Source organism: Brassica oleracea, chromosome C3 (assembly GCF_000695525.1).
Source record: "Brassica oleracea var. oleracea cultivar TO1000 chromosome C3, BOL, whole genome shotgun sequence".
In the NCBI taxonomy this organism is placed as follows: Eukaryota; Viridiplantae; Streptophyta; class Magnoliopsida; order Brassicales; family Brassicaceae; genus Brassica; species Brassica oleracea.
Window position 1 is genome coordinate 15,076,228 of NC_027750.1, and position 25,406 is coordinate 15,101,633.

General features: G+C 34.8%; 3 protein-coding genes and 1 long non-coding RNA gene across 8 annotated transcripts; 1 reads left to right on the forward strand and 3 right to left on the reverse strand.

The window, feature by feature from the left end:
- Positions 1-1,133: 1,133 nt before the first annotated feature.
- On the reverse strand, positions 1,134-2,449 carry LOC106333068. Its single transcript, XR_001268272.1, has 3 exons — positions 2,221-2,449; positions 2,055-2,132; positions 1,134-1,611 (listed from the first exon to the last, which is right to left on the reverse strand). It is a non-coding gene; the product is annotated as an uncharacterized LOC106333068 (long non-coding RNA).
- A 3,879-nt stretch (positions 2,450-6,328) lies between these two features.
- LOC106332083 (ethylene-responsive transcription factor ERF034-like) lies at positions 6,329-7,415 on the forward strand. Of its 2 annotated transcripts, XM_013770554.1 has the most exons (2): positions 6,329-6,968; positions 7,047-7,415. In XM_013770554.1, the coding sequence occupies exons 1-2, from the start codon at positions 6,377-6,379 to the stop codon at positions 7,205-7,207; spliced, it is 753 nt and encodes a 250-aa protein (XP_013626008.1). In that variant the 5' UTR covers positions 6,329-6,376; the 3' UTR covers positions 7,208-7,415. The 2 variants fall into 2 exon arrangements, with proteins under 2 accessions (XP_013626008.1, XP_013626007.1); XM_013770553.1 differs by having other exon boundaries at positions 6,332-7,414.
- A 12,126-nt stretch (positions 7,416-19,541) lies between these two features.
- LOC106328138 lies at positions 19,542-21,672 on the reverse strand. Of its 2 annotated transcripts, none has more exons than XM_013766513.1 (9): positions 21,331-21,672; positions 21,171-21,237; positions 21,019-21,096; positions 20,892-20,944; positions 20,724-20,807; positions 20,319-20,371; positions 20,163-20,227; positions 20,000-20,058; positions 19,542-19,919 (listed from the first exon to the last, which is right to left on the reverse strand). In XM_013766513.1, the coding sequence occupies exons 1-9, from the start codon at positions 21,607-21,609 to the stop codon at positions 19,794-19,796; spliced, it is 864 nt and encodes a 287-aa protein (XP_013621967.1). In that variant the 5' UTR covers positions 21,610-21,672; the 3' UTR covers positions 19,542-19,793. The 2 variants fall into 2 exon arrangements, with proteins under 2 accessions (XP_013621967.1, XP_013621968.1); XM_013766514.1 differs by having other exon boundaries at positions 19,542-19,883; positions 21,331-21,671.
- Positions 21,673-21,942: 270 nt separating this feature from the next.
- LOC106328139 (protein transport protein Sec61 subunit beta-like) lies at positions 21,943-22,825 on the reverse strand. 3 transcript variants are annotated; one of them, XM_013766518.1, is made up of 2 exons: positions 22,689-22,825; positions 21,943-22,332 (listed from the first exon to the last, which is right to left on the reverse strand). In XM_013766518.1, the coding sequence occupies exon 2, from the start codon at positions 22,320-22,322 to the stop codon at positions 22,071-22,073; it is 252 nt and encodes an 83-aa protein (XP_013621972.1). In that variant the 5' UTR covers positions 22,323-22,332; positions 22,689-22,825; the 3' UTR covers positions 21,943-22,070. The 3 variants fall into 3 exon arrangements, with proteins under 3 accessions (XP_013621972.1, XP_013621969.1, XP_013621971.1); XM_013766515.1 differs by having other exon boundaries at positions 21,943-22,340; positions 22,689-22,816; XM_013766517.1 differs by having other exon boundaries at positions 21,943-22,335; positions 22,689-22,809.
- Between the last annotated feature and the right edge of the window lie 2,581 nt (positions 22,826-25,406).

Here is a 25,406-nt window from a genome sequence, read left to right on the forward strand (position 1 = left end):
GACAAGAGAAGGAAAGCTGAGGTCTTGAGTCTCGGGCTTAAAATGCCTAGTAGGAGACGTGTGATGATTGGGATGAGCTCTCGGTTAGTCCGATGACGCTCTCCGTGACAAATTCGACGGTGTTGAGCCGTTCGGCGGAACCGCCGGGATGAGATAAGAAGAGGATAAGCCGACACGTGCCGCTGGATCTGGGCAGTGTCGGTGATGGACCTTTGGGCTTTAAGCCCGTTTTTTTACTCTGTTGTTGGTTTAGCTAATCGGACCGTGGACCTTTTTATTTCGTAAGGATATTAGGCTGAGTCCGTCTTTATTTAACAAACAAAAACTTGACGGAAAAAAAAAACGATTTTAGTATGGATAGTCAACGATCTTTTTTATCAGAGGGAGAAGTTATTTTGTATTGTTAATCTAATAATAATGAATATTATATTTTTTAATGAAATATGAATAACTCCAAAATTAAATGAAATTTTTTAAGTAAATAAAAGATAGGACTCTGAATCTGAATTAATAGAGTAAATAAATCGGTTTTTGATTTTTATTTATTTTAATAATGGTTACCTCTTTTATGGGGAAACAGAGAATTGAATGAACAAAACGGTTCAGGGGAACATCGTAATTAAGTTTCTGAATCAGTCCCGTTGCCTTTTTTATACGTAGATATGCATATATATTTGTAGTGTAGTACATGTGTACGTAACTTTAATATATAAGCTGCAATATATTATATATATGCATAGATTTTTTTTTATACTATAATTTTCCACGATATTCGCATCAAAGTTTTTTTTTAACAACTCGCAGCAAAGTGTTTAAGCATTTAAATTGTCTATTGTGTATATTTTTTATATCCGACGTTGTATAAACACATTATAACAATTTACACAGTTTTGAGAAATATATTGTGTTGACAAAACAAGTATATTTCCTATGGTCAATGATATTTCATTTTATACAACTCAAAAATGACTGGCATGTGAGCCCTGTGTGCCCATTGACGTATATAAAAATTCCAAATCTCGCATCAATCATCGTATACCGCTCGCAGATTTTCCAACAATCTCTCCTGTCTTGACTTTTATTTTGTATCTATCTGCACGATTTTGACATAAAATTATGTATATAAAAACTCCTGTCACACTCTTTCAAACTAGTGAATGCGTCACGAAACTTCAGAGCTCTAGCAAGCATATCATAAGTTGAATTCCATCTGGTTGGTACATCTAGAGACAATCCAGCTCCACTCCTAATCCCTACACTCTGAACACATGCTGCAAATGCTTCTATCCTTGATCCAGATGCTTTGACAAACTTAATACTCTCTCGGATATTTTCCAGAAGACCAACAGCAAATGCTTTGATACTAACTTCTTATTACAATGAATGCAACGACTCCTTCTTTTTCCATCTGCCTCTACTCCTACTACTACGAAATGGTTCCAAACAAGAGACTTTGCGCGTTTAGAATGACTCACAGTTTCAGTTGCTTGAACAGGTTGAGTTTCACTTTGTGCTTGTCCTTGAGTTTCTGCTTCATCATCATCATCAACCTCCATTTGCTCATTTGCAGCCTCAAGAGCTGCTAGTGTGTCAAGTGTTTGTGAATCCATCCTGGAAAAAACATTAAACAATCAGAAAATTTAAGCTATTATTGAATAGAGTAACGGCACACATACGCACACATAAAACAATATTATTGTTTCAGCACAAGACCAAACCACCACTGATAATCAACCTGTTAAGCACAACAACAAGAAAGCCCACAATATGCAAACGTAACGGCACACATGCGCACACATAGAACAATGTTGTTGTTAGCACAAAATCAATCAAACCCTGAGTTCACGACCTAAATTTTCTCTATAAATGGTTGATTAAACTTTTATTTTCTTTTTCTCTAACAAAACAAAGTACTTGATCGAACAAAGTGATTTTTTACAATCATTGTTGTCCGGGACAACTTGACCAACCAACCAATGATCTATAGCACAAAGACAAAACCCACTCAAGTTCTTCCAGAGAGTTTTAAGAACAAACAAAAGCATAGTTCTTACATTTTATAGAGAGAACGAAGAGGAAGGTAATCACGTACGGACTTCTTCTGGTAACACTTTGACTCCTTTCGTTGGGGCCTAAACCAATTAGGATAGAATCGATGGTTAGTCAACCAGATTCTAAAGCATGAGAATCAAAACACAAAAACACATTTCGAAATCTTACCAATGAACCCAATCTAGAATGAATCGTCGCAAGAAAGCATGTCTAATTTCTAGATCTGTGTTTTGTGGCTGTGGTTACGGGAGAAACAAAAATTTGGGGTAAAATATAATGTAAAACGACGTCGTTTCGGTTAATTTTTTTTTAAAAAAAAAAACCATCGGGTACCCGAAGCCCGATAGTGTAAACCCGATAGGGTAATAAACAAAACAAGACCCGCCCAACAAAAACCCGCGAGTTTTAAAATCTAAAAGTACGGGTTTCGGGTTTCAAATTTCAACCGGGCTTCGGGTACCCTATGGGTAAAAACCCATTATTAACATCCCTAATATAAACAATTATGCCACGATATTTTCTTATAATTGATCAAGGTCAATCACAGCTAGGTTGTGATTTAGTCCATCTGCCATGAGTCCTCTTGCGTCATTATGTTGTCTTCTTCCTCCTCTTAACAATCGGTCTGTACATATAGTAATTAGTTCTTTATGCGCCGCTAATAGTGGTCAGTAGTTCAATTTATTAACTATTGAGTATATACATACGTGTGATTATGTAAATAATGGCGTTCATTATTCAATGAATAGTCGCAGCTGAGAAAAATACTTAAACTGAAGCAGTATTTATTAATTATTGTGGTGACCAATAGCCGTATATAGTGAAACATTTATAAATTAATAATGTTGGGACTACACCAAAACTATATTTTTTTATTAATTTATATAGATATTAATTTATCGATATACTAATTGAACCAAAAACTCAATTTGAGACTATAAAATTATATTATTTTCATATTTAAACATTAATATTTATCTATGCATACATTTTAATTTGAGTTAAAAACCTTATGTTAAAATATCCTCATTGGAGGTGCTCTAACATACTCTTTCATATAAATTTGATTAGGTACTTGTACGTTCTATGTTTTAATCAAAATTTAATACCTTGACCCACTCGTATTAAAGTAAATTATATCACATGGCAATATGGCATTACAGCCATCTTAGTCATGACTTCATGCCCTTTTCCATCTCGAGAAGGAAACAAAGAGCTTAATCTGTCATTTAAATTAATTGAAAGTGATGGCTTAATACGAGTGTGAACCTTTGTCCAGGAAGTGGGAATCTCGTGTTTGTTTTTATTACTCCCATTGAACTCAAATTATTTACGGCACGTGTAATAAAATACCTCGACGCAATAGGTATAGTTTTTATATTAGTTGTCTTATTGAGATTAATTATTTTAGCTATCATAAACATTTTAAAACCATACTCTCTCTTACCAGTTGCTCCATAACAATAATTAGAAAATTTTCTAACCATTGTAAAACTATATGTACCAATCGGACCTCATAATTTTCTAATCATAAAGCAAACGTTGTTTTTATTAAAAAGAGAAAAGGAAGAAGAGTCTTCTCTTGATCAAAAAAGAAAGAAAGAAGAGTCTTCTCAGAAGACTAACAAGTCTTTTAGTTAATAATATACCACAAACCTACTACCATATAATACATGTGTTTTTTTGCGCTTGGTAATATATAGCTTATACATTTCAATTAATTAGGAGTTATTTTTGCCAAGTGCCCTCCGAATTTTAAATTAATTTGTACAGAAAGAGTTATGATTTCCAGTTTAACTCGATTAGAAAATATTATCGCATGAAACTACAACCAATAGCCCATGAAATAAAAATATCTCTTACACGAAAACATATTTAAACAATTCAGTCTATGGATATGTCAACAACATATGTCAAAACAACATTGTGTATGGATTGAATCCGAGTGTCGATATCACTCGTTTCTGTTTCTTAATTTCACCAATCAAGTACACCAAAGAAGAAAAAATGAAACACTTAAATTATAGAAAGAATATATGCTAAATTATATATTATGACGTCACCAACCCCTCTTTTATTTGGAGGAAATAAAAAAAGTGGAAAGATGGGAAATTCATAAGCTAAAAAAAATCAATGAGTGCCATGCACCTATATTATATTCTTTCATTTCAAAATATGTATTTTTTTCTTTCTTTTTCAGTTTTTGTGTATGAAAAGAATACACATATGAAACCATGTTTTTTTTTTTTTTGATAAAATGTGAATATTATACCAAAAATTGGAACAAAAGTTGATTTACAAGGGCTTTAACAGCTAGAAGTTACATATGACTCAAAAAAAATAAAAAAACCAAGATGGAACTATGAAGCTTATGAATCGGGTGATCTAGGTGAACCTAAACCATTGAGACAACAATCCTTGGCAACGCTTATGGGGTAAGCGAGCCAGGAGGATGTCTCTGATGGTCCTGTCGACCTTACTAAACAGGGTAGAGGTCGAATGGGGGCCTTGGTGTAGTCTATTGTTCCTTTCTCTCCACAGGTGGAAGACAACCAGCTGAGCAGTGAGTTTCTTTAGCGTTGCTGAGAGGCCTGGAGTAACCGTGAGTATCCAGTTGATAAGAGAAGGCCAGGTGTCAAGACAGAGGGCCTATTGTCCAAGGCGAGCCAGAGCGATGTCCCAGAGCTGTGTAGCAACGCTACAGCGCAGGAAGACGAGGTCCCTAGTTTCCTGTCCAAGTCCACACAAACAGCAGGTAGCATAATCACACACACCCCAGGTTACTAACCGTTCTCTTACTGGGAGTCGATTTAGGTTTGCCACCCAAAAGTGAAAAGCGTGTTTGGGCACTGCATGTTTGAACCAAACGACCTTTTCCCAATAAACCTGAGGCGCTGAGAGTCTGATAGATTCCCATGTTTTGGTGATAGAGAAGACAGGGGCTCTGTGACCAGATGGTCCCCAGCAATAAGAGTTTGCACTGTCTTCATTGGTAGGTGGATCGATCTCCAGCAAAGTTGCTCTCAAGGAAGCAAGGGATGGTGTTCTACAACGGGGCGATGGAGTGATCCAAACCCCGCGTCTAACACCTTCGCTTACAGTGGCTGTGATAGGAATTCCAAGCCGACAGGGACCAGCCTCACCAACAGAATCAATAAGAGGCCCAGAGGGTAACCAATCATCAAACCAGTAGCTAGCGTTTCTCCCATTCCCAATGTTGCAGCCAATCAAATGACGAGCTAGAGGGCGGAGGGAGATCAGAGCTTTCCAAATCCAAGAGTGACTTGGTTGAGGTTCTGCGTTCCAGTAGTTGCACCTTTTCAGACGGTGCTCTTTATTCCAAGCAACCCAAAGCGAGTTGGAACCTGAGAATTGAAGCCAGACCAATCTAAGAGTGAGAGCCTTGTTCCAAAGGGAAAGGTTCCTCAGTCCAATTCCACCTTCACTTTTCGGTAGGCATAAGTCGTACCACGCGACCTTTGCATTTCCCCGTGTGTCCGGGCTAGAGGACCACAAGTAGTCTCTGCAGAGTTTCTCAATCTCCTTAATGCACCCTTTCGGAAGGACAAAAGCTGAGAGCCAGAAATTGATCAAGCTGTTGATAACTGACTTGATGAGTTCCAACCTTCCCACATAGCTCAACAATCTAACTTTCCAGCTTTGTATTCTCTTCTTTATGTTATCCACAAGAGGAGAGTATTCAGACTTTCTAAGCCGCCGATGATGGAGGGGAAGACCCAAGTACCTTATTGGGAGAGATCCCATAAGGAAACCGCTCGCGTTCAGGTTTGCCGTTTCAGTATCATCCATCCCCGCGTGAAACAAAGCAGTCTTCTCCTTGTTAAGACCCATGCCAGATAATGTACGGAACTCATCCAACACCGCTGCGATGCCATCCAAGGAGGGGCATGAGCCATCAAAGAAGATCATCAAGTCGTCAGCGAATCAGAGATGAGATATTTCCGGGTTTTGCCCAAGAGGATGATAACCATGTTTCTATTTATTTTCACATGAAGCAAAACTAGCTCATTAAACGGTGAAATCTCAATAATATCTACTTTGTTCCATGGACCCAATTCCATCCTCCCTCATTCATTTATTATAACCAAAAACCATTATATCTGTGCTCTCAAAAAAAATCATTATATTTATTTTTCTATTATTTTCCCTTATGAATAAGCCAAAGAAAAAAATATACATATTTTCTATTAATTTTTCTTATAATATGAAAAGCCAAAAAAAAAAAGATTGTGGAGGAATATTAATACATGCCCACTTCACATCTATTTTTGTGCAACCCTCTTTCTAAAGCTTCTCTCTGACAATGGGAACCATAGAGAAGAGTGTTTCTCAAGTAACCTTAACCTCCTCCGCCATCTTCACCGTGTCTTCCTCCTCCTCCGCGGCCGCCTCGTTTTCCTCATCTACAACATCTTCTTCTTCTTCATCAACAACTTATAACTCTAAAAGAAAAGCATCTCCAAGATCATCAGAAGATCAAGAAGATGATGATAACGTCGTAAAACGGCGGAAGATCAGCGGTGGAGATAAGCATCCGAACTATAGAGGAGTACGGATGAGGAGTTGGGGGAAATGGGTGTCCGAGATCAGAGAGCCGAGGAAGAAATCAAGAATCTGGCTCGGAACTTATCCAACGGCTGAGATGGCAGCTCGAGCTCATGATGTAGCATCTTTAGCTATTAAAGGTACAACGGCTCATCTCAATTTTCCTGAATTATCCGGCGAGCTTCCTCGTCCGGTCACAAGATCTCCTAAAGATATTCAAGCGGCTGCAACCGCCGCCGCCGTGAATTGGCAAGATTCCGGCGCAAATAGCCTCCGGATGAATAATTCTGATGTAGCTGAATTAGCTGAAACCGAGCCGAGTCGAGGAGTGATGGCTCAGTCGTTGTCAGGTAGTGTGGTGTTTTCTTCGGACATTAACACTCGAGATTTGTCGGAAACTTCATGTGCTTCGACGACATCGTTTGCAGATAAAGACAAGGAGGAAGAGAAGCTGTTTGATTTACCAGATTTGGTTACCGATGAGATCATACGAAACGATGCGTTTTCTTTTTACTCGTCCACGTGGCAGCTATGTGGAGCTGATCATGGGTTTCGGCTTGAAGAGCCGTTTTTCTGTCTCAATGACTAAATCACACTCCAGCCCACTAACACCTAATTAATTTGCCTACTCTTTCTTCTTTTTTCAGTTTATATATTTACGTTTTTTTTTCAATTGGAGTGTTAGTGATTTTTTTCTGTAAACGGTATCATTTTGATTTTTTTTTTCTTTTTGGCAGAAAAGCGTGTTTGATGAATATTTGTGTGATATAAATATGGTGATAACATTTTTAACAAAAAACAAAGCTAAGAACCAAGCAAAGATCCTTGATCAATAAAAGTAAGAATGAAACCTAATTGTTTGTTGACAATTGTCATGATATTTGCAAACGATGTCAGATTTATTTTCTTTTAATTTAAAGACTAATAAATTTTAATTTAAGTAATTACAATATGTATAAAAGTATATTTGATAGGGACGCATATGCTAACCGCATTTTAGTACAAATAATCATTTATTAATCCATCAGAAATTAATAAAATGAAAATTTTCATATAAATAAAAGAGTAATATTCTGTAGAAGTGTATGAACTTAGCATTAGTAATGGTGTTGTTCAAAAAAAAAAAGCATTAGTAATGGTAATATGTAACTTCGAAAAGGATATCTCTTGTTGATTAGTCGAGTCTTTTTCATGAAACTCCTTTTCACTAATTATACTGCTATTATTTGATTTTGTCGGTTGAAGAATAGTTGAATCATTTGAAAAAGATGTATGTTAAATTATGTGTTCACTTGTTGATACAGAAAATTATACTGTTCACTTAGTACCAGGATATAATTAACCTGCATGTTAATTTCTAAAAATTCTAATAGGAAATTATTACCACAGTGACACGTAATCCACGTTCTTGGGGCAATTTGTTAACTAACTTTCTTTCAGATTAATAATATTTATGTCATATACTCCATAGTGTACGAGTTTTGATGACATAATGCTATGAAACTGATAGTGAAGGATGGGGAAAAAATTACACGAGTCACATGGTGATGATGTCTTTGGATCTTTCATTTTCACATTATTTTGTTAGTTTTCTTTTCTTACTTACTTTGTTTGTTTGCCCACTTCTTTAATGTATGTCAAAAGTGAAAATATATAAACTGTAATAAGGTGATTGCTTTTGGCCAACACCTTACTTTGTTCACCACTAGACTGTTATTGATATATCCCAAACATATTGGACCCTTAGATTTGAGAGTGACAAATAACTTTGTTACAGATAAAAATTTATTTATGTACGTTTTTGTCATTACATATAGCAGTTATTGGCAGAATAGGCGAAACCCCATTACTCACACAGGAGATAAAGTCCATATCAAACTCGTTAAGACAATTTCACATCTTTCCAAAAATAGATTTCGTCCACGATAAAAATCTTATTAACTGTGCATAATAGACAAAATGATTAATATTGTATGAATGATTTAGTACCATTTATTCATCATATATCAGTGAGAAAGGGAAAGACTGTCTATTATTTTCATTGGCATTTGGTAATATTCGCATATTGTAGAGCATATATACACATGTATGTTATGTTATTCATTTATCTGGTGAGACTTTCGAATAGTTGAAGACAGGTCATTAACTAGAAACATAGTGGGTGTACTAGTGAGCTCACTATCGTTATCTTCATACGTAGTAATAATTAAAAAAATGTTGGGTTAGTTTTCTATTTTCTCATGATTTTAAGGTTTGAATGTATGTAGACAATCACAACAGATATTAAAGTCTCAATTTGATAGCAGCCCATCCACTAATAACAAAAAGAGATAACCGATTATAAAAATATTAGTATTACCGAATAATAAGAGTACTAGTTTATATATACGATTGTCAAATGGCGACAGCAAATATCATATAAACTAGGTATTTTCCTGCACCATGTGCAATAAGAAATTTTTTAAATATAACTTATATTTAGAAATAAATTTTATTAAATATTATAGATTTTACTATTTTTTACTAATATTTAATATAGATTTGATATATATTAAATCAATTTGTATAAAACTAATAAAAATAATATAACATTGTATAATTATCAAAAAATTAGCCTAACAATATTTATAAAATTTGTAGGTATATAAAAAACTAATGATCTTACGATTAGATATTTAAATTTTTAAAAAATTGTAGAATTTTTTTAAAGCTTCAGTAATACAAATTGTATAATTATACAAAAATAATAATATTTCAAAATTTGAAATGTTATATATGAATATATTTATTTTATAGATGATGTATGATCTATTACCATATTTAAAAAAAGTTTACCAAAAGGACATATCAATATTAAATGTAATATATGAATTTTTACCATATTCTAATAAGTTTGCCAAAAATATAAATTAATATTAAATAAAATTATCTATGTCATATTTTTTCGAAAGCCATGTCATCAATTTCAGTAATCATGTCATATTTGTTTCGTAAAATTGATTGTAGAAAGGACATGTGGCAAAATCACTTTGCAAAGTACAGGGGATGACTATATCTATAATATTTCCTTATAAAATATACATGTAACATGTAATCGTTTGGACAATATTATGCTGACAAATTAGAAGAAGTTGAATTTGATGTTTGGCATCTTGTGGCATGCAAACCTAACTAGGTACAGACAAGTAATTAGTCCAATTTACATTTTAAAACCTACTATTTTGAATATATACATTGGTTGCCACTATATTATGGTTGCATATTATTGGAAGGTTCTATTCCTGCATATTATTTATTTCTTATCGGCAACTACTGTGCAAATCTTATAATACATCTAATTCAGTAAAACAACCCTATGTACGAAATATTTTTGCTACGACCGTGTAAATCTAATGATATATCTGATAGACGTATATTTGTTTATTTGCTACTATCGTGTAAATTAATGTAATAATACATCTGATACAAAAAAAACAGAAACATATGTAAGCGAAAGCAAATACTCCATGTGGAATGTATTAGTTAATGCGAGTCATCGCTTGTATATTTGTTAGAGCAATTAATCATACTTATTGATTTAGAAAGAAGAAGACTGGTCGTATGTCCATGATCATCTTAATTCCCGTGGATGAATTAATTAAAGTTTTGCAAAAAAAAAATTGCAAATAGAACGCAATTATTATTATAAACTCCCAACTATTTAAATTTTCGCAAAAAGAAAAGTATATTTAAATCGAAGCACATCTTCTCTCGTGAATGATTGGGAGTGGTGAGATCTAATGTTTGGAGACAATATATTGAGTTGATAGTTGTATTAAATCTATACTTCTTGATTGTAAGATCTAAAAAAATCATTTGTTGTAGACTTGTAGTAAGAATAAGCCCACCACCAAAAAAAAAACATATTTTACGTATGTCGAAACATATTTAGAAAGATGTTGCACAAAAAAAAAAAGCCCACCACAAAAAAAAAACATAAAGGAAATTGGAGTGTTCAAGGGAATCGTGATTAGATATTTTGTATAATCTTGATTTCCTCTTTTGTCAATATTGTGTTTTCTTTCTTCGTGGTTCAAGGCTTCAAGCTCAATTCCTTTCTCGATCTCTAACAGTTTTCTACATATATGTTTAACATGCTTCATAAATGTCTTTTGAGAATTATATTTGGCTTTAAATTTATTTTTTTGTTCGGCTTTAAAATCTAATAATCTAGGACTAAAACTAGCTAGTGAGCCTTACTCATAAAATGCCATCTGGAATCTAATGCAAAATTCTTATGTCCGAGAAACTGTTACATTTATCCTTGTTTTCGTTAGCAATGTAATTTGCTTTAAATTTATTTTTTGTTCGGCTTGAAAATCTAATCTAGGACTAAAACTAGCTATTGAGCTTCCTCATAAAATGTCATCTCGAATCTAATGCAAAATTAGTATGACTTATGTACTTCCCGACTTTGTTCATGCGTTTATGTATACTAACGAAAACAAGGAGATCATATTCGTGGATATTTATTATATATATATGTCATCTCGAATCTAATGCAAAATTAGTATGACTTATGTACTTCCCCACTTTGTTCATGCGTGTATAATGGTATACTAACGAAAACAAGGAGATCATATTTGTGGATATTTATTATATATATATATATATATATATTGTATGTATAGATATAGGCCTGGGCATAAAATCCGGAACCCGAAATCCGAACCGAACCCGAACCGAAAAACCCGACCCGTTATCCGATCCGAAACGTAAAAATACCCGAACGGGTCTTGTAGGGTGGTACAAAAAATATCCGAACCCGAAGTGTTATTAACCGAACCCGAACGGGTAACCCGAAAAATCCGAAATTAATAGTCAATATAAATATTTTGAAATATATATAAGTATTCCAATTATTAAATTCAATATTTGTGGTAATATTATATATAATAATAAATATTAAAATTCTAATAAATGCTTTAAGTACACAATTAGTTATAAATAAGTATTTTATAATTTGATCATTGAAAAAAAAAATCTGCTCTCTATAAGGCAATACATATTGTTTACAAATGATGTTTGTTTTCATGCTTGATTTAACATTTTATTGTTATTTTATCAATTTTATATGTGATAGATTAATTTTTATTTAATTTAGATGTTTTTTTTTATGTTTTACTTCAAAAATTTTGTTTTTACTTTGGTTATATCCGAACCGAACCGATATAACCCGAATCCGTACGATATATGATTACTTTATGGGTTTTATGATGCAATACAATTTTGAACCGAACCCGATCCATACTAATAAAATTTTAGTATGAGACCTAGAAGCGTAAACCCGAAAATCCGAAAACCCGAAAAACCCGATCCGAATGCCAACGGGTACCCGAACGCTCAGGCCTATATATATACATTGCTTTATTCGTAATTAGCTTATATATTACGTAGTTGAGGATTCCAGTCAAATACCATATAAACGTATTTGTTTTTGTTTGATCTGCCGGTTTAATTATTCCGTTGTTGAATACATATCAACGTATTTACAAGAATTTCATATATAATTGTGTAGGTAACACAAACATACTTTTAATTTTCATCATTTACGTTTTTCGTATACCTAATTAGTAACTTTATACGTCTAGAATATATGAACTTCGAGACATAACCAGAATGGAGCTAAAACATGTGATCTTTATCTTTACGAATAAAGTGGCTAAAAAGAAAAAGCAAGCAATTAGAAAGACCAAACTGAAAGCAGTAGCAGAATAATAATAAAATGAAGATGATAATTTAGAGCATATTATTCAAATAATTTAACTTTTTTACATCTCTACCATTTTTAAAGGAAGAAAATGAGAAACGAGCATGTGCAGTAATACCAATGATCTTGTCTTGAAGAAGAGATAAAGAAAAAGGAAAAACAATATAAATGAAATACTTCTTCCGTTCCAAATTAAACTGTTAACAAATACTATAAATTAGTTATTTCTTTGCACTAAAACTAAACTGTCTTTAAACGAGAAAAATACTAGTGACAATGTAATGAGTATATGTCACTCGGAAACATGGTACTGATCAGATTAATCAATACGCTATGATAGATCATATATAGAACACTACAAAGCTGTATAATGTAGATATAGCTCAAAATCGATAAAGAATGAAATGATTCGTGTCCTTTTCTTTTACAAGCTAAATTAGAATTTTAGAAAATACTCCTTACACTTCACTTCGTAAATGTTGTGAACAAACGCCAAGTTTATTCTCAAAAAAAAAAACTGGAAGAAAAGCAAAGAAAAAAAAAAACAATTAAGGCAAATATCCGTTTAGAGTTTGTATATTATTATGCGAATGAATAATTTTATAATCATTTATATCCATATTTATAACAGTCTCAAAATTCAATTTATATTTTTCTCTAAAAATACATACGTCCGGTCCAACGAATACCGAATTTTTACTGGTGCTTTAAGATTTAATACACATCCTGATCGTACAATAAATCTAAGATCATTGAAAGAGCCATCACAAATATCTAATCACCAAGACATAGACCCTATTGGTTTATATATTTTGATAGATTTAGAAATTCATATAGTATTTATAAATACAAGTAAAATATGCAAATCCGGAGGTGTTTTCATCGGATTTGAGTCTTTGTATTTTTAACAAAAAAATCCAAAAAAATCCATTCAAATCCATTATAAAATCAAATATATTAGTAAATTCGTACGATTGAATAACACTTGATTTGATATATAATTTATGAATAATTAAATCAATAACACATGATTTTAATACAGATTTGAAAATCATGGAACCAATAACACTATATTTAGTTCGGATTTTCAAATACATTAAAATACAAGAACCAATAACCGTAAGTAATGTTTATTGCCTATTCTCTTATCACATGATTATGACATCTTTACATATATATAACTTGTTTAAGCCCGTTAAGGCCTTAATTAATACCAGATATCTATTATTAAATATGTAGTTGTTTTAAACAAAGCTTGTCAGGATTGCTTTGGTCAGTGTCAATCGTATGTAGGCTGTGGGTTGTCCTCTGTGGTGGTTACTTGAATTTTTTGCTAGTGAAACAGGTTAATCCTCTATCAATTTTTATTTTTTTGGAACACAACTTCCATTCATTAGCTAAATAGTCTTAGGTGGGAACCATGTCCCACCCATAATCATACAAACTCTGTTTCGCAAGCACATCTGCTGCTCTGTTTTTTTCTCTCGAAATCCAAGCAAAAGAAATAGAAACAAACTCAGTCGCAATGCAGAGAATATCCGCCACGACACCATATACCTCAGGTAAAGCATTACCATTGTTGATGCTATTGATAAGCATTTTGGAATCTGATTGGCAATTAAGCTCGCAGATTCCCAGCTCCCTACACTTTCTCAAACCCACTCGCAAGGCTAGTGCTTCTCCCATCAGAGGCGAGAACACTTGAAGTTCCCTTCCCGCAAACTCTAGCGTTTCTTCATGTTTTGAGATGGTCCAGCCCAATCCAGCTGCTGTTGATTCTGCTCGCCAGGCCGCATCTGATCGTAGCACCGTTGACAAGTGAGCCTGCGGACAGGGATCTGTGTTCCTTTGATAGGTGTTCTGTTGGGGGACTTGCGCTGATTCCCATAGAATCCACGGTGCGAGGTGGCTTGTGGTGATGCCCGTAGGCGGTAAACAAGGTTTCGAGGACACCCCCGGCCAGTACCCTTCCAAGTCTATTATCACCGTCAGTAGTAAAAGGGGCTGCTCTCCAAACATCTTGAGCGTACTGACAATGAACAAACAGGTGATTAATAGATTCGGGAGCGTCCACAGTTTGGGTCAGCATCAATATGTCGGTCTACGAGTCTTGTACCCACCGGCAGTGCTCTTTTTAACGCTTTCCACACCAGCATCTTGAGTCTTGACCTTCGGTGCTGCTTTAAGACTCCACACCTGTTGGTTCCAATTGGTTGAATTCTCTTGAGTTACCGCAACTGCAGCTTCTGATACTGCTGTTATGTATCCGAAGGCGCCATGATAGCTTAGCTAGAAGGGCTTCATTGAAGCATTCAAAGTTTCTAAAACCGAGCCCCCCTTTGCCTTTTGGTTGCGTCAAATCTGACCAGGCTATCCATGCCAAGTCCACTTATAATTTCTAGTTCTCCTTCTTAATCTTTTCTTTTCAGCTTTTAGTTATTGTAATAAGTGACAATCCACAACTATGCAATTCAGAATATTGCTTTGAATCTTAATATTTACACCTAAAAATAATATGATATGTATTGTTCAAAACTGCTAATGATATCAAATCCTTAACATATGACTTCTTATAATACCAATTGTTGAGAACTTTAGTATTGCATATTTTTGGATTTGATTTCGACAAATAGATAATTATATTATGTTACTAATATTTTTCATGCAATATTTTATTTTGAAACAAAATTTAAATTTAAAATTTTTAATTTATTATTTTTATAGTTTAAATTCATCGATATGGAAAAATAAAATCATATATACATTTTTAGTCTTATTTCTTTTTATTTGGTTAAACTATTTCAGTTTAATTTAATTTAAATTCAGTAGAGTTAAAATTACATTTTATAAAAACAAATTATTTAATTATATTTTATTTAACGATTATTTATTTTAAATATATATTTTATCACATATTTTTAAATAGTCTATATTTAAATATATAATTTCAAATAAATTTTGGATTTTTGTTTATTTAAGTCAAAATATGTTAATCTTTAAAAAAAAATTTTAATCAACCTAGTGAACCGATAAATTTAAATAAAAATTTAATCAATTAACTATCAACAAAAAAATTATTTGAGTAGTTACTTTAGTTTTTTATTTGTTGATGTACACTTACAATTTATTTTGATAAAATTTCTATATTTTTACAAATTATAATATGTAAGTTGATGTAAAAAAATATATAATTATATTAAGTTTTTTTTTATTCATGTTATATATATATATATATATATATATAAATTTAGTGGTGATATATGAGTTATTAGTTATTAATATATTTTTTCCAAAATAAATATTTATATAGGAGTTAATAATCATTACCATATTTAAAACCTTGCCGAAAAATATAAAGTTTTATTTAAAAAATTGTACATGTTGAAAATATATTGATGCTAAGTCAAATTTTCAAAAATTATGTCATCTTTTTTCTTGTTAATTAGTTTAAATGTGGTGATGACACTGTATATGCAAATCACTTTACAAATAATGTTTAGAGGGTATGACATATAATCTTTTTTGAGGGATCACGAATGTGATATGAAAAAAGTGACAAGAGTCACAATCAGAAAAAAGATAACCGAATCAATGTCTGATAGCACCTCGGAAAGCTTTGTCGATCTTCGATTCAAAGAAAAAGCTCATACGAGTACTTGAGAATCTGAGCGAAATCAGATGTGAATGATGTTGATAGACAATGCAAAAATAAGGACTTTTCGCATTGCAAGAGTTTTTGACATGCAAGGAGAAGAGACAAACTCTTTTTTTATATGTCCTATGGTCGATTCAATCGGTTTCAAGAAGAACACACTTAGTGCTACATAATAGACCGGATATCATATTGCATGATCCGAATTTGGAATCCAACTAATGTTGATAACCAGATCGTATGTTATTGAACTACCATATAAAATACACAGACCGAAACCCAAACTTTGACTAGTCAAATATCAATAACTTTGTTTCCAATAAGAATTGATCCCGTGATATATTTACATTGTACCTTAAAATTTTATTACCACCAGACTACCACTATTTGTTTAAAGAGACAGACTCTTGGTAGATGAAGCTTCGATTGATCTCACCAGAGGATGGATCCCTGAAGATCTATGAAAGCTCTATGCATCAGTGTTGCAGATAGTGGTGGTAGGTAACATAGAATCAAACACCAAATTATACTTACCCGTGCAAATTCCAGGTTACTACTGCAAGCTCTAGAATACAAGATTGACATTCTGAATCGGTAACAAGACTATCGGCCTCACCCATCTCTTATTTTCTCCCAGCGAGTACTATGGTATGTGCTTTTATTTTTATTCAAGTTCAAAAACTTTTCACCATTAAGTCTCATGTTCGTTCCCCATTAAGTCTTCACAAAGCTTCCTCCTTTTGCTGTATGATTTTTTTATTATGCCATCTTTTTCTCCTCAGGCTGATATGGAAATGGCTGCACAAGAGTGTTTAAGAAACTAATGAAGCCTGAAGAGCGTCAGTTTCTATTGATATCCATCTGCAACGTGAGTTCCAAAAGAGATATGACAGTGGACAAGTCATATAATGCTTTTGGATGTAGTTTATTTTAGTGTAATATAAAGTACAGTATGTGGAATACAGATTGGAAGAAATGCACTCCATACAAATGGGCTTAAATGTATATTTGGGTTTATAAGCTATACATTGAAGAAGCCGTAACTCTTACAAACATTTTTTTTAGCTCAATTCAGTTGATCATACTGTTTGTGGTTCTTAGATTTGGAAGAAGTAACACCACATCACACACCGGAGCATGCTCAAATCCATCTATTGCCAGCGAAATAATCGGAAAATGACATACAAACTTTAAGTTTGTCAAACATACATATCTTTCCCCAATGGTCGCTGTCGCAAACAGAAAGTAGGCTCTACGGCATGATCATATTGACGGCCTGATTAAATTGCTTTCCTCTTTCTTCTCAATCATTTTTGATTGTTCGTTATAAAACATTTATAATTGGGGGATATTTTACAAGCATATTTTTTTTTAAAAGTTTCGTTTAAAAAAAAGTTCCGTTTTAAGAACAGAATAATATTTTGTTATTCTGTTCCTTCAAATGTAAAAAGAAAAAAAAAATCATTGCGGATAATTTTAAATTAATATTTTCATACTTTTTATTATAAGGTTTTTTAGTAATTTGGGGGAAAATATTGGAATTAGAAAATATTTAACAGTAAATGTTATGAGTTTAACTTAAATTTTCTGTAATGCAGTTTTAAATTTCTCCTACCTAAATCATTTTCAATGGTTCCAGCATTAGTGTGCATTATCTAAAAAAAACTTCTAAAGCAACACCGTTCATCGGTGGCCGGAGGCTATCGCCGTCGGCTACCACTCTTGTTCTTTTGTTTTTGATTGTAAAACTTTCAGTCAATGGATCGAACTTTTTTTCGCTTAGGCAATTCTGTTTTCGTTCGACGATTTTGGTGTGTTATGTTTTAATCGAATCAGAGCCGCTCATCAATCTTTATGTTTCTCGGTTTGGGTTAAAACTGAATACAACTTCTAAGTCTTACATGTGATTTTAGAATCTGTCGAAGCAGATTCAATTCTGGAGGTCTAGTTAGCTACTTTGTTTCACAGAGCATGCTTGGATCTTCATTTAATCAAGAGTAACTTCTTCACTATCTGATGAAGTTTCGGTTATAGCTGTAACACCCAAAACTGGCCCATTTAAAATTCTTAAAAGGTAATGGATTCTCTACGCCCCGACTAGAAAACCCTAGTGTTCTCTTCTTTTCCCTATAAAAGCAAGCCTACACCCTCTTGTCTCTCATCAGAAACCGAGAAGTGAAGCTCTGCAGAAAACCCAGGAATCCGGTGACTCTCTTTCTCCTCTCTCTCCTCACCGCCGACTCTCTCTCCTCGCGATCGCTCTCTCTCTCTCTCTCTGTGGGCCGACTCTCTCTCTCCTCACCGTGAGCAAGTACGCGAGTGGTGGTGGTGGCCGTGTGGCGTTGTTGTGCCGGATCTCATCTCTCTTGTCTCTTGTTTCCAGATCCAGATCTAAGCTAAGGTGAGGTGTTTTACCCAGATTTCTTCTCATGCTTCTGTATATTGTTGAATGAGGAGCTAGGATCGATTAGATCCTGATTGTTGTAGGTTGATTAGATCATGATGAAATCCTAGGATGATAGTTGCATAGTACATATTGCATAAGAACGCTCATACTGTTAAAGGACTTTAATGGACTGCTTTGTGTTGATCTGATTGTGTTGATGTGATTCTCTGATCTGATTGTTTGACTCGTGTGTTTGTGAAAGATAGGATGTATAGGAAGAATTACACCTAGGATCATAGAATACTATTAATCGGTCTGGTTAGATGAATGGTAAGACCTATGTGAATGGTTGTTTAATGAATTGAGTGTGACACCGAGAACGGGTGGCATCTAAAAGGAAAGAATGAATGAGTCTAAGGAAAGAGAAAAAAGGAAATGAAAGGAAAAAAGAAAGAAATGGAAAGATGAATGAATGAAATGTAAGCCACCCGGAAAGGGTGGGTAGACAAGAAACGCGGGACCGTAGCGTTCAAAAACGGTGGAAACGTGGGACCGTAGCATTCAAAAACGGTGGAAACGCGGGGCCGTAGCGTTCAAAAATGGTGGATTAAGTTAGAGGCGCTGATAAGATTGAGCCACGCCGAGTCTTGGCGGGAAAGGACTGTAATACACTGCAGGGGCGGACCGCATCCAAAGAACCGGATGTTGAGCATACCAGGGCAGGCGACTCCATACCGAAGCCTAAACATTGCTGCATCTCCTGAGCTAGCCAAAGCAATGACACAATACCGAAGCCTAAACATTTTCTCTGGCGAGTAGCTTCTCTGACTATTGTTGTTAAAGCCAAGATTAGACATAGACGGATAAATCATAAATGTCGATCTGATTTGGTCTTCACTTTTCATGCTGCGTAGAAGAAGAAACAAGAGATCATGCTTTATACACCTGCCTCTTTGTTCAACAGGCTTAGTGTCTAGCGGGTTTCCCTTTGGTTCATGTCACTGCACTAGAGTCATCCATTGAAGATAAACTCCGGACAGTTTTTAAATTTCTAACTAACTCAAACATCACTCAAGAAAATATATTATTACCAATATGTTTCCTCTATAGAACTTGGTAATAAAATAACATCAAAATGAAAACCAGAAACCGGATTAAACCAAAACCAAAAACCGGATTAAAGACACCCTCATGGTGGGAAAACATCATCATCAACTTGTATTGCTAACTAATTGTCAAATAACCAAAACCCTTGAAAATACAAAACAACATGAGATTACATATTTGGCATTTGACACCAAACAAAATAAGTCTAAATCATGCTAAAGATATTATTATTGTGTAATTTTGCTCCATCATCTAAGAACCCAAGAGAGTAATCAAACTCCTCATACGGAGATACCATAGTTGCTGATCTTGTTCACTTCCTTTGTCAAAGCCTTTCTCTCTTGCTTTATTTCAGAAGCACGGTTCGATATCTGAGGTTGAACAAGCGAGATAACTCCATTAAAGACCTATATATATAAATGGTTATTCTAAACTAGTTCAGGTCCTATATTCTAAACTAGAAGAGCAAAGAGACAAGGATACTTACTTGAGAACGGAATCGAGAAGCTTCTCTCGTGGGCAATTCTTTAAGTACATCTTTCAAACCTGTACATAGAATAACTCAATGGTGGTATAAGTCGATAAACTTTTACTGTTCTATGCATATCTTTGGATTAATAAACTTTGGGAGTTTAAGATACAAAACATACCTGCTGCTTGGTTTTCTATCTTATAAGCTGATTGAACCACCCCTCGTATCTGTTTGCCTGCTTGTCTGAGTAAAGAGGATATGGAGAGTTAACACAATAATCATGTTCATACGTACATATACAATATTACTTTTATATCGTCTGGATCATATAAACCTGAGTTTCATCCTTCCTCTAATCAACTCATCTTCTGCCACAGTTGAAATTCTCTAAAACAATCAAAGTGGGGTTAAGAATTCAAAAACATAATCCAATAAGGGCTTTCAACAGACTGCTATTGCTGAAGATCATTAACTAGTAAGTGCAGGCTACATGTATATATATAAGTCACATTCAAGAAAAATCAACCTAAGTGACCATTTAATTCCTGCGAAAGCAAAACTATTCATCCATATGAATCTAGAGCATCATCATCCTCATCCATATCCATTCAATAAGAGATACATACATATAGAGTTCTCTCTTCGAAACCTGAACCCTTTTCGTTTTCATTCTACTTCCAAGATAAAGGGATGTCAAAGCAAACCAACAAAAGAGGAACAAACCTAACTAAAAGCATACCTCTAGCTTTTCACTTTCGGCTGTAAGACGATCCATTGATTGTCTGAGCTCTTTTACTCTAAGATCTGCTCTAGAAAGCAAAGCCTGAATCCAAAAAACATAGCGTCAAGACTTAATAACAAGTTCAACCACAAGCAAAGCAGCATAATACATTCAACGAACACTGACCTCTTCGCTTGAGAACATCCGCAAAGTATTATAGTATACAAATCTTCTCGTCTCTGCAAACAAACATATCAGTGCATAGCATAAATATCCTTAGGAGAATGAACTCTAGGGAGTATAAGAATAATACTTTTCAGAGCAAAGATCCCAACACCAAAGGCTAAAGATCCTGACATTAGCGGATGAGATGCAGCAACGTTTACACCCTCTGCATACACCACCACATTGAGAGATAAATGAACAAGGCTAAAACGACGTAGCATCCAGGGACGTAGACCAGACCTTTAATCTTCGCAAACACCATATGCTCGTAAACGCTATACTCAGAAGCAATCTCTCTAAGAGAATCCTATTATCACAAACGCTCGATTTGATCAGAGGATGAACAGATGCAATCGAACGACACAGAGAATAGAAGGTGTGGACTTTCAGATTCGCTTACGATTGTTTGGCTCGTGTGAGCTATGGAAGTATCTCGAATTTGAGACAATCGAGTTCTCGAGGCGTCGATGGTGGAATCTAACGTCTCAACGATCGTGTTCTGGTACACCAGCGCTTGACGCATCGCGTCGTCGATCCAGGAAGCTGCGTTTTCGACCGTCGTCGCTGCGATGTTAGCGCTTGGAATCGTAGACAGCAGAGGCTGCGATGGAGAAGATTGTGGAATCGTAGGTGAATGCGCGTCTTCCATCTCTGAGGATGATTCTGCTGAAGCTGCCATTTGAGAAGATCTCCGACCTCTTCGTCTTCGTCGCTTGCTCCAAGTTCTATGGAAAAACCCAGTGGTTGAATAGTTTGACCCGTCGTTTCAAATTGTTTATTTACAACTTAGGCCCCTGAACTTCTGTTTAGTGTCTAGTGTTTTCCATACATTCCTTTATTGTATTAGGATTCTTTATTTCACAGGTTAACAATCCCGGTTTAGTCCTTCATTAATCTCCTCTGAAAGGGTTCAAGTATTAACATTCTTCGAATTTAGCTAATGTGAATTTGAATCCTTCCAGAACTATAACGATGGTGCTCTAAGTGTGTGAGATGTGTACACGAGTACCCCTTCACTTCGTATATGAAGAATATTGAAACTTTGAATGTCAAGAAACTTAATACTCCACAAAATTAAAACATGAGTTAAAAACAAGCGTCTAAACTAGCTTGGTGTTTCAAGCCTCTCTCTCTCTCTGATCACTTGACGAAGTAGAGCTTGCCCATGACATGAAGGACAGCGACAAAAGCAATGAAACCGATGCTCATGACAAGGACGACATTAGGGGAGATCTTGAGACCGGGTGCGTCATCCGTGTAGAACTGAAGCATGGATCCTGCTGCACCACCACCAGAGGCTCCTCCTCCACTTGAGCTGCCGCTTGGCTTCCTCCTACGCATGCTAGCAGCTGCAGCTGCACTTCCTCTCTGTGGTGCTCCACTTCCCACCATCCTTCCCTCTCTTCTTTACCAAGAGAGACATGTGCATAAAAAATTAGCATTAAATCACTTTCTGAACATGAATTGTGAAACTAGACGGATTCTCAACAAATCGACTTATCAAAACCTATATATATCTAGGAACACGCAAAATTCTACATAATCTTACACATACAAAGGAAGAATCGTATCAGATCAGAGATCCAAAATTGTAGGTTAACGTGACTCAGGTTTCAACATCGAGATCTCATGATCAGATCTACACTCTCATCAACCATAACAACAGATCTAGGGATTCCTGAATAACGACAACATTGAATCACACAAATTCACCGGAGACTGGATCGTACATCAACGAAAATCAAATCAAAAACTCACCAGATTTGGCTTTAGAGATTCTGATTTCGACGAGAACGTTAACGAGACGAAGAGATGTTCGGACCTTTAGTTTTAGAGTTGACCGGACTCTATAAAGACGGGTTCTTCTCGCCACGCAGTATCAGCCTATAAACTAGCGACACCTCAGCGTCATTATCAGGCTGTTTTTTAACTTAAATGAAACGTCAGTTTTGGATATCACCAACTTAAGGCCCATAAAAGCCCAAACTAAAAGGCTATCAGCATTATTTGAACAAAGCATTGACCACAATTTTGCGCTCCACAGAAAAGAAAAGAAAAAAAAGAAAATTCGGGTAATAGTCCAATAAACGCCTGGCATCCGGACCCATATAGATACTTACAATTTTTCGGGTCGATTGGATTTTGTCGGATTCTAAAAAATTTGGACCATATATATACCTATAGTTTTTCGGGTCGTTTTCAGGTTGGATCTTATCGTGTCCGGATCGGTTCGGGTCTGTAATCTAAATACTCGTAAAATATTTGTAATTTTCGTATATAATTCGGGTTCGGGTCGGTTCGGATATTTAGGACCTGAAAAAGATCCGAAATACCCGAATTAGATCCTGAAACTAAAAAAATACCTGAAAACTCCATAAATATCCGAAGAACCGCAAAAACATCAGAAAATTTACCCAAAATCAGTCTTGAAACTTAAAAGATACCCAAAATTTTAACCGAATACCCGAATTATATTTTTTGAAAATCTAAAATTTTACCCGAAATCTGAAATTATACCCGAAAACTGGACCAAAAAATTAAAAAATATACGAATTATCAAAAATATCCAAGTACCCAAATATACTTAATATATACAATAAGTTTCAGGTCTTTCGGGTATCCGATCGGGTCTCGGGTAGGATCTGGACCCGAACCAAGACCCGCAGGTCTTAAAAAAAGACCCATAAGGTACTTTAGTATGGACCCGGATCCGGACCTGAACCTGTATTTTTTGTTCGGTTCCGGTTCGGGTCTTTGGGTCTGGGTAAAATGACCAGGCCTAATTCAAGAGCATCATGTGAAATCCATTTAGTGTTAATGATTTTATTTAAGTAAATAATTAAATTTAAAACTTAAAAAAGCTTAACAAATTATGTAGTGACAAGTATGATAAAAGTTTTTTAACTAGTTTTTGTAGAGTTTTTTTTTCCAAAAAGAATGACTATCATCGGTTCATCATCTTTCTTTTTCATTCTCTTTAAAATAAAATAAAAAATTTAGTAACAAAAACTTATTGCGAGACTACATATGCTAATCACTTAAAGATTGATAATGTGTAACAGGGTTTTTTTTAAATCGGACCGGAAGCTGAACCAAATAATTTTTTGGTCACAGTTTAATATGGTTCGATCGGATCAAACCTGGTTCAATAATCCGGTTTAATATATTTTTAGTGTATAAATTTAAAAATAATATTAGTAAATATGATACATAATTAAAATAGAAATGGATTTAAAACACAAACATGGTTTTTATGTTTATATGGATGGTTTATAGATTTTTGATAGTTTTAAGGGTTTTTATAAAAACTCTGAGAACTAATCCGGCTACGTGACCGGTTAATGGTCGAACTAATTATTAGATTCAATCCAGCTATATACCGGTTTATGGTCAAACCCGGTTCAACCATCGGGTCTGATGTGCCCGGGTTCGTGGATCAGTCCATTGGAGCCAACCAGCATGAAAGCAGTAAAGATATATGTTCATTGTTTGACTCATATCTTCCAAACCTCGAGGCTTCTACGCATGAAATTACTTGGAGAATGTTCTCAACTCAATTACGGAACTCCTTGAACAAGAATCAGATCAAATGGAGTTCATATGAAAGAGTTATGCAATTTACAAAACCGGTGATCTTCAGTTCTCGCAAATTTGGGCCGTACGGATCGTCAAGCCCACGTCTTGATCCTTACCACCGTGGACCAGAACGAACAAAATGAACCTGGACAGTAGTCGAAGGGTCTCCTTGACAAGTCCACCTCAAACTCAGCAACTTTGACTCATTTATTATTTTCTAGTTAAATTTCTCATTTCCTAGATGTGTGATTCTCACAAATAATTATGTCTTTCTTTGACCACATCTAGTATAAATATGTAAACTCTTTTGTGAATAAAAAAAATCTATGTTTTTGAGTTTATTTTTGTTTCTTCTCTGAGTGTGAGAGAGAGTTCTATAGCTAGTTCAATTGTGTGAACCGGCTTGTTGATTTGGTGGTCAGCCAATTCATCTTTGTGTGTTGTTTGGTGGTTAGCCAACACATTCATTCTTTTTTAGGTGGTTAGCCTTAGATCGTGGGTATATCAAGAGTCATTCCGCATCTCTTGACGATCCTTTCAATCCATCTCAGTTCCAGAAGTGCCATTGCCTTCTCGGATCATATCCAACACCCAGCTAAAGTGATCATTCCCGATTTAGGGCGTATCAAGTGGTATCAGAGCCACTCTTCCGGTATTGTCTATTCATTCATCTTCTCATCTCTCCACGTTTTTCTTTTCTTATTTCTTGGATCCGGGTTGTTCCTTTACTCCCTTGTGATCGCCTATTATAAAAAAAAAAAAAATCGATAAAAAAAAAAGAGTTTTGGCTTGAATCACTTCTAAAGAGAAATCCACGGGGGTGGTGGAAGAGAAACTATGCTGGCTGAAGAGAAACCCAGCCTTAGGACAGTTAAGGCGGATCCATATCAAAAATCTCTT

Coding starts and splice junctions, on each gene's coding strand:
- LOC106328139 (XM_013766518.1), bottom strand. CDS start 22,322: ATGGTGGGAAGTGGAGCACCACAGAGAGGAAGTGCAGCTGCAGCTGCT.
- LOC106332083 (XM_013770553.1), top strand. CDS start 6,377: ATGGGAACCATAGAGAAGAGTGTTTCTCAAGTAACCTTAACCTCCTCC.
- LOC106328138 (XM_013766513.1), bottom strand. CDS start 21,609: ATGGCAGCTTCAGCAGAATCATCCTCAGAGATGGAAGACGCGCATTCA. Junction 20,228..20,318: donor AGAGGAAGGATGAAACTCAG/GTTTATATGATC, acceptor CTCTTTACTCAG/ACAAGCAGGCAAACAGATAC. Junction 19,920..19,999: donor CTTCTCGATTCCGTTCTCAA/GTAAGTATCCTT, acceptor TTATATATATAG/GTCTTTAATGGAGTTATCTC.